Source organism: Beta vulgaris, chromosome 5 (assembly GCF_026745355.1).
Source record: "Beta vulgaris subsp. vulgaris cultivar EL10 chromosome 5, EL10.2, whole genome shotgun sequence".
NCBI lineage: Eukaryota > Viridiplantae > Streptophyta > Magnoliopsida > Caryophyllales > Amaranthaceae > Beta > Beta vulgaris.
In genome coordinates, this window is record NC_079206.1 from 38968829 (window position 1) to 38978276 (window position 9448).

The 9448-nt window shown below is 36.1% G+C and overlaps 1 protein-coding gene across 2 annotated transcripts; it reads right to left on the bottom strand.

Annotated features, from left to right (window-relative positions):
* Positions 1-1123: 1123 nt before the first annotated feature.
* On the bottom strand, positions 1124-6470 carry LOC104893657 (protein FAR-RED-ELONGATED HYPOCOTYL 1-LIKE). Of its 2 annotated transcripts, XM_010679788.4 has the most exons (4): positions 6034-6470; positions 2186-2339; positions 1438-2020; positions 1124-1270 (listed from the first exon to the last, which is right to left on the bottom strand). In XM_010679788.4, exons 2-4 carry the CDS (start codon positions 2213-2215, stop codon positions 1197-1199), a joined length of 687 nt encoding a protein of 228 aa, XP_010678090.1. In that variant the 5' UTR covers positions 2216-2339; positions 6034-6470; the 3' UTR covers positions 1124-1196. The 2 variants fall into 2 exon arrangements, with proteins under 2 accessions (XP_010678090.1, XP_010678091.1); XM_010679789.4 differs by lacking the exon at positions 2186-2339 and having other exon boundaries at positions 6034-6467.
* Positions 6471-9448: the final 2978 nt, after the last annotated feature.

Sequence of the window (9448 nt, forward strand, 5' to 3'; positions counted from 1 at the left end):
TATTTTTTTCAAAATTTTCCTAAACTACCCATCACCCACTCTCTCTCTCTCTCCTCCTCTCACTCTCATTTTGACTTTCTCTCACCTCACCCCCAACAACCACGAACAACCACCACCACTTGAACCACCACCACGGGACCACCACCTCTTGAACCACCACCATAGCGACGACCGGAACCACCGCAAATTTTTTTGTTAAAAAATGACGTAGAGGAAAAGAAATGAATTTTCGTTTCCTCTTTTCATTTCCTGTGTGTCATTTTTCAAAAAAAAAAAAAAAATTGTGGTGGTGGTTCCAGTGTGGTAGTGATTTCGATGGTGGTGGTTCCGATGTGGTGGTGGTGGTTTCCGTGGTGGTGAGAGAAAGTGATAATGAGAGTGAGAGGAGGGGAGAGAGAGTATACATAGGGGGTAGTTTAGGAAAATTTTGAAAAACATACGGACAATTTTTAGTAAATACAGACGGTAAATAGCGATAGGGTTTGTTCTTTTCATTGGTTCCGGACTTGCGTATACTGCTGAAAAATACAAAGGCGTAAGCCTCCAACCCCCCTTGGTGATGTTCATTGTAATATGTTGCTGACGTTGGATTATAGGTTCATTGTTACAAGTTTCTAGTAGACCCATATTCCCCCATTAAATCCACTTGCATCAACCCCATACAAGCAATAGGTAAAGAGTCCGGAGCAAAATTTGGTATTCTATCTTCCAATAAAACTAGTACTGAGGGGAGGGTAGTCAAGTAAGCTTGACTAATCATCCTGATGATACTTTGGATATCATTGGGAATTAGTATGTTTACTACTAAATCTGGTGGCTCTATGGCGGTGCCACCCATGTGTCCATCCTGACTTCCAATACATGGGTCAGGGGGATCTCTGTTGCTAGGTAAGGATTGTCCATTGGCTGACCCACACATAATATTTTCTCCGGGGGATCTCCAGTTTGATTACATGAGGGGGTTGGAGCAGGATGGGGAATATTGAGTGATTGTGATTGGACTGGCGTATATTGTTGCTTGTGGAGGACATTATCACTGAAGAAGAGGTGAAGAAAAATCTTAAGAGAACCAAAACCTATTAAATTCAAGCGAAATTGTAGCCTGAGGGATAGGAAAAGAAGATTAAAACCAATTCAAACGCGCAATTTATTCATATATACAAGTAAATGCAAATACAAGGGCATATAGGTTTTTCTTACAACATAAGCGTTGAAAAATACTGCTCAAATTCTTGATCAATTGTTTCCTTGCGTCTTCCCATTTGAGCCTCTGCATACAAAGAGGAAATATTTTTAGCAAGAAATATCTTGGGTTTTTTTGATGGTCATTTGTGACAAAATAGCTACCAGTTTTGAAATTACAGTTTTGACATAAATTTGGAAACCATTCTGACTCCAAAACGTGCTCTTGTAAAACTGAAAACAACGCCAAATTACCTTGATCAACATTCCACCTGTCTGGCGATGGCACATATAAATTAGTATTCACCCCACTGGAGGAAAGAAACCCTTCAAGCTCTGCAACAGTTTGTTGCTTGTTGTCCTTAAAGTAATGTGCATTAAAGCAATCATCCAGGCAATCAATATCATGCCATCCAGTATCGTCTTGATGAAGAGGTCGGGATTCTTCCATACCATCTCGGAAACTCAGATTTCTACTCTCGAAAGAAAGAGAGTCATTTTGGGAAGCAACTGATCCTGAATTTGCCCACGAAGTAGAAGCCTCGTCATACATGTCTACCTTTCGAAAACTCGCATCAAATATAACTTCAGTAGATGACTGTGAATCTGCAGGAATGTTATTGCTGTCTTGAGTTGATTCTACTAGCGTGTCAACGACTTCCACATGCCCCACATCCATAGCTTCAAGGAATACTAAGTCACATTGCGTTCGGACAGGTGGGTCACAACATACATGCTTTGGTGCAGGCAGGCCAAAGTCCTCAACAGCTGCAACAAAAAGTTTTCTCTTCTTCAAGTTGAAAGCGTCTTGTTTCATTTTTTTCCGATTTATAAAGTTCTGAAAGAAACAACCAAGAGATTTTAAATTGTCTGGAATATATACACTATACCACCCAAGTTCATGAATCATGCAATAATCAAAAGTTTACATTGTATGCTTGGACAATCCACTGGATTGACAAACAACGAAAAGGAATAGTTCTAACATCATAGTGACACTCACTCCAATATTGGTTGCACCATAGATACACATGCATAGCTCTGATGAACAGGGCCATCAAATAATTATATCCTGAAGCTATTTCGAACTGGGTTGTGGTTGCAGTTTCGGATATCAGATCTGATTTGATCTAAAAAATTCTGATATCCAGAAAAACCTGATCAATGTCCAACCCGAAAAAATCAAATATCCGAATATGATCAAAATTCACTGTTTATTATAGACAACTTTCAAATTTGGGTTAAACTCGCCCTCACTAAATAATTAAATAATAATAATAAACAAAACTAATGTATAGCAATTAGCAACTGAAGGAATGAAAACAAAACAGCAGATATAACTTTGCAAAAAAAACCTTCACAAAATGTAATGCATCAGAATTTAACTACACTTTCAAGATATATAAAATAATAATAGTAGAGGGAGACAAGCTGAACTGCCGACTTTTCGCCATTTTTTTCTGATTTAGCTTCGACAAATTACTGCTCAGTCATTAAACTGCCTACTTCCCGCCTGTATTAGCGAAGAGGAGGTAACTGCCACAGATTAAAGTGAGACAGGAGGCAGGTATCCGTATCCTATTTCTTGGGTAGAAAATGAATGATTGAGAAACAGGGTCAAAAACAGAAAGAAAAACATCGAGGAAAAGAGTGGGCTGTGGGTCAATCTTTTCACTTAGGATATTTGGATGATCAAAATTTTTTAAAAAACTGTGACCATACCTGATCTGAATATCCGGTTTTTTTCCTGAACATCCAATTCACATGATCCCAAAATCATAAACTGGATCCAATACCCGAATTGTGGGCTTGGATCAAGGGATGAATTAACAGATAGGATCATTAGATATTTATGCACCCATAGTTGGAAACCGAAAAATCTGGGACACATACATTGGTAGGATCCTTAAAGTTTCGTCCTAAGGGTAGCGAAATTTTGCTCGGTCACACATAAATAGCCAATAATCATGTCATCTTTTGCAAAAATCGAGATGTTCCAACGCAAATAATTATAAAGGGTTATCATCACTATCCCACCATGTTTTAACTTATAAATTTCAGAATGTTGCAAAGACCATGAACATAACAAAGCATATGTCTCATATTGATTTGACTAGTTGAAAACCATAAAAAGATTAACCTAAATCGTGAATTACTATAAAGATACCTCCGCATATGTTTCCTCCTACAAAAGAGATTTTGGTAGTAGCATATCAAGTATGATAAGATACTAATTAACAATATATCTATTCTGTACAAAAATAAATTCAGCTTCCCGCTGTATTTTGCTACCATTCCATATATTGAAACTCCACCCTTAGCTGCATCAAACTATGATCCAAAAAAATGAACAAGTTGTACCAAGGATGTCTTGGTCTAGTGGTTAAAAGAAAATGAACAAGTTGTTCAAAGACTCCGACAAATAGGGAAGTCACAAGAAGAATCCTTCGCCATATTCAAAGACTGTTTTACCATCCTAAGAAGCAGCAATGCGTTGGACTCAGAAAAGGAGAGGGCATTCTGTTCCAACCCTTGGGAACAGAACCAAATAGTAGCTTGGATCAATTTTTACTCGTATCTACCTGCAGGCTACAAGGAGCAGATTTTTGGGAGTAGGTCAAACTCCACATGGTTACTTTCATAAATAGTACTAGCCTACTAGGTCAAACTCCACATGGTTACTTCGTCTCTGTTAAAAGGGGTTATATCTAGATCAATGGTTACTTTCAAATTTTTGAGATTTGAGTTTATGCAGCCATTTGATTATTTGTTGGCTCAATGCTCAAGGAAAGTAGCTGAATTGGGATAATAAGGAAGTACCAATTCCCTACAAAGATTATTGATCGTTTGAAACATCACACCCAGACATTGGAGCATGTTTGCCATCCTAAAACGGAGCAGCTCTTAAGAATGCGAAGTTACTAGCTGGAAGTAACAGTGTCTTGTTAAGTCACCAGATGAGCATAATTGGTGCTAAGATGCTTAAGCATAAAACCGAGAATAATATGGTGACTACTAAAGTACTAAATTACTTACATAGATTAAAAAGAAAATACAGGGTACAACTGCGGAATTTTGTAGGAGATTTTAAGACACAAAGAAAAACCATAGAACGAGATGCAACTTCATTTCTACAGGAAATGCAATATACCCTCAGCAAAAGTTTATATTTGCTAATACTTCTACACAAGTTGTCACTTGGCAGTGCATCTCTCTTACATAATTGCATACACATTTGGCAATCCTATATGTTGCCGGTTCTAGATGAACAAGTATCAGCTCAAGACTAATGATTGGGGTAACAACAGAACAACAGTTCCACTGCACGCCCGAAATATCGCTCCGAAGGACATGAGTAAAGACACACAATCATGGAAAATTCCTGAGCAACAATTCGTACAGGAAAACGTTAGCAGAACAAACAGGTTAGTCCAAAAACGGAAGCGCCGTAGTTGGAAACTAGAGTTATCACAACATCATGTGGATTCATGAGCCTTCTAGTCACTATTACTGATTGTTACGGGGTAAAATTCCAGTCCATGTGGCAGCAATACAGTGGCAGCATATGTGTAGAGGTGGCAACAAGCGATTGGTTTGAAGATAGAAGCACGGATTGTTGATGTGGCAAGAGGTAGTTCTGACCTTCCTAAGAATAAGGAAGTCATTAACGTCATGGGAAAGACCAGCAAGGAGGTTACAATGCAAAGATATGGGGGAATCCCTAGAAAAGAGTATCTAAAGCATACTAGTGGGAAAGTGGTTACACCCTTCAACAGCAACATAGCATTACACTATGAGTAGCTCATTTATGTAGCATTCAAGATCATATCATCACACCAACACTATAGCTCAATCTCTCTCTCTCTCCATCATTTTTCTTTCATATTCTTAATTTGTCATCTCTCTTTCTCTCTAACCTGAGTTGCTCGTCCAACTTGCCAATCAGGCAAAATCAGTATACTTGTACTGCAACTTAATGTTATTATAGTGGATTGACGGAATACCGATTCCCCCGTGATTTTCTCCCCATTTAGAGGGTTTCCACGTAAAATTGCCTTGTGTTATTTCATTATTTCTTCACTATATTTCGCCCATTTATTTTGCCACGTATTGCAAGTTAATTGTCAACCCCCTCTCCAAGCAAATTGATCCTTGTGTGAAATTTGTCCTAAACACTAATTCATTTTTTCTCTCTCAAAAGCTTTTAACTAGTAGGTGTAAATTGTAGGGTTTCCTCCTTACTAAGCTGAGCTTCTCATTTGTTTCCCAGAATAAATTCACACCAAGATTAGAGAAAAAGAAAACCCACCAAAACAACATCAGCCAACAAAAATATCGCATCTGAGGGATATACTTTCTTATATCAGTCAACTGGGGAATCCTATTTCCTAATAGATGCGTGAAAGCAGGATCAATGTAAAAATTAAAAAGCAATGTACAAAACAACATCTAAAGTTGGATACATAGTTAGAAAAATAACAAATGATCATATTGACAATTGTTTTAACTTGAAGTGCTATAACAAAGTTGGCAGATCCAGGAATTTAACTTGACGTTTAGCGAGAGAAATCCTAATGAAACATGCTGACAATTTGCCATAGACCATAAAATATAATCAACAAAATCAGCATTAACATTGATAATGCCCAATTCAAATATAATGCCATTTCAATTTTCAAACACCAATAAACACCCCTAATCACATGAAATTGATAAACCCTAATCTAAATTATATAATCTGATACATAAACACCCTTAACAAATGAAATTGCAATTTATTTTCCAATTCTCATGAAATTGATAAACCCTAATCTGTAAAGTAAAACAAGAAATCAACAAATTAAGATGTACCTAGTCACGATTTACGATTCTTGGAAGTTTTCCGTCCACCGTCGTCCACCAAGGAACCAATTCCGACCACTTTCGCGGCTGCACGTCGGCAAATCGTCAACACTTTGACCCAGTGGCGAATGGCGATACGAAAATGGAACGATTAGCACTCTGACATGTGAGCTAGTTTCTTCGTCGTTGGGATTTCAAGGAGTATGACTTTATGAGAAAAGAAGGGGGAAGTAGCAAACCGGCTCGCGGAAAACAAATAAAAAGCATTTAGATTATAGATATTAATATTTAATAATATCATCCGTGACAGTCACAGACATGATGGCCATAGCATAGGACAATACTCAATATCATCTAGGGAGAGGGACTCTTTCGGCAGATTCTTTCATTACATCATGGGAAGCACCAAGCACTGCAGTGGATAAGTATTCGACTGATCTGCCATTTTACTCCCTTCCAAATTAGTTTAGCAAAAATAGGTCTGTGCGTCATTTTTAGAAAAATGAAAATATTGATTTATCTCTATTATATAAGGCAACACATGAGGACACCAAAAAATAGAAAAAAAGCAAAAAAAAAGTATAAAAAAAAAATAAAGGACAACTAACTGTTTCATTTGAATGAAAAAAGAGGAGAAAGTATGACATTTAAACTGAACATCAGTTTTTTTAGAAAATAAAATGTAAACACAGTTTTTCTACCCAATTAATTTTATTTTTTTTTATAATTACCCAATTAATTTTATTTTCTACTTCATTTGTTATATATTACACGTTATCGCACGCATTGCGTGCATGTAAGACTAGTTGTAAATATTAAAACTAGTTTTGAAGTTCGTGCGTTGTCTGATTTTGTTTACTTCCTCCGTTTCAAAATAGATGGGACATTGTCTATTTTGGGGTGTTTCAAAATAGATGGGACATTGTTATTTTTTTCCTTATTTAGTAACTTTTGCCTTCTAATTTTACCATTTTACCCTTACTAACTTGTGTTATGTTCTTTAATCTACATCTAATAATCTGATTAATCCTAACCTAAAACTAATGATTCCCACCCATCTCTCTCTCCTCAACTCAACCCACCCTTTCTCATAGCCACCACCCATCTCTCTTCTCCTCAACTCAACCCACCCCTCTCTCTTAGCCACCACCCTTCTCTCTCCTCTCTGAGACCACCACCGTCACTACTAACCCGACATACCACCAGCTCGACACCAGATGCGACCCAACGCCACCACTACCACCTCGAATTTCTTGGGAGTAGATCTGGTTTACCTTCATTCTTGGTTTACCTTCATTCTTCACCCTCAGATCTCCATGTCTGCCTGTTCGTTTCGCGCGAATTACAATCTCTTTTTTTATACAGCTCAACCCCATCTTCTTCCTCATGTATTAGATCTTGTTTTGGAGATCTTGTTTACGTTATTTGCAAATATGAAGAATGAAGGTAAACCGAGTTTCGAGGGAGTAGAAGAACCTTTGGAGTGAAAACGTTGTTGAAATTCGGCGATTGTTGTTGTTTTAACTCGGATTTGTTTTCGGTAAAGTAAGATGAGAAAGGGTATTGTTTTTCGCCATTGTTGTTGTTGTTGTTGTTGTTAGAAGAAGAAGAGGAAAAGAGGAGAGAGAAAGTGATGTTGGAGGAGGTTGTTTTTGAGTTTTTCGGGTGGTGGTGGTTGTTTTGAGTGGTGGTGGTTGTTTTTGAGTTTTTCGGGTGGTGGTTGTTTTTAAGTTTTTCGGTGGTTTTCCGGTGGGCAGTTTTTCGGTGGTTTTCCGGTGGGCAGAAAGTGATGTTGGAGCAGGTAGGGAGGGTGGTTTCCGGTGGGCAGGTTTGGGGGAGAGGTTTCTCCCTCCTTTTCACATGGGACCACTAGAATTAATTATACTACCTAAACATACTTATGAAATTTTGCCTAGGAGTCCGTTTTAATCACAATGTCCCATCTATTTTGAAACGGAGGAAGTATATTATTTTTTTTCAAATTTTTTTTTGTTAACATTGTTGATTTCATGTTGTTGTAAAATAAGATTTTTCAACACTATTTTATTTACCTACTTCTTATGTTCTTTTTCTACTGCAACAATCACCATTTTGGATAGTATTATATATTTGGACCACTCCACTTTTAGTAAAAAAATCAACTATAATTGACAATATTGTCTTTACTTTATGTTAATAAAATCATATTAATTACTCATAAAGTGGTGTTTACTTTATTTAGGATTTACTTAATTAAAGGGGTACCTCTATGCTAAACTACCCGTTTTTTCATTTCCTTAAAAATCATGCCCAAATCCATTGTTGGAGTTGAAAAAGAACGGATAACGTATTTGTCATTATACTCTTATCTAGATTTTTTTGCGATATATAAATTTTTTTTTTTTATATTAGACTAAATATTGTAGCTAAGTCTATTACTAAATAGTATCCCGATAATTGGTATGACTAACATAGTTAATACACTTTTAACATGATGAGCACTTCAATGATACTTGAAGAAAGTAGAGGGTACTTATTTAATAAATGCATGATAGAAAAATTATAGAAAACTTGAGTGTCAGCCACAACGTCAACTTTTAATGACACATAAACACTAACGCATATAGAATGGAAGAAGGAAAAGTGAAAAAAAATATCATAATGATGGTATCATAAATATAATTAATTAAATATAAAACTAACCTCTACTAATAATCGAAAATGTTGTTTAAGAGAAAAGTATAACTATTCATCCATCATGACCATATTAAGACTTCTCAAACTTGCTCCTTTTTTTTTATGATCCGTGACCTCAAACTGTCTAAAAATACGAACCTTGATTTTCCAATTAGTTTAGTAGAATAAGGTTCATGGAGAAAAGAATAAGGCTTGTAACATAGATATATGTGAAAAAACAAACATGAATCTTTTTATATACAGTAAATATTCTATGAATAAAATAATTAGTGAATTGCATAATACCTTTGCAACGTCGTTGACAAACTTTCATTTGATTCATGTAATGCCATTATGGTATTCTATAGGTTCAAAATTATAAATATGTATTTTTATCTTTATATAACTAAATTTTTAAAAGTATGATTTTCAAATATATAATTGATATTGTCCCACATATAATGCTATTTTTATAGTTATTTTTACGTGTAATTAAAATAAAGAATAAATAATACGATATTTTTCATACAAATAAATAAATTTTCATAAGTTGTAAAACTATATTGTATATGAAACTTATTTCGATACATATTTCGTGCACTCTCCGATGGTAAGAAAAAATTATAATATTGTTGTTACGTAGTGTAAAACTAGTAAACTAATACAACAGCTCCCAACTTCGGGCTCTTGATTTGGAGACTTGTGCAACAATGATTGGGCTCGGATCCCGGTACAGAACTCTGATCAGCAACCTGCAACAAGGGATCAC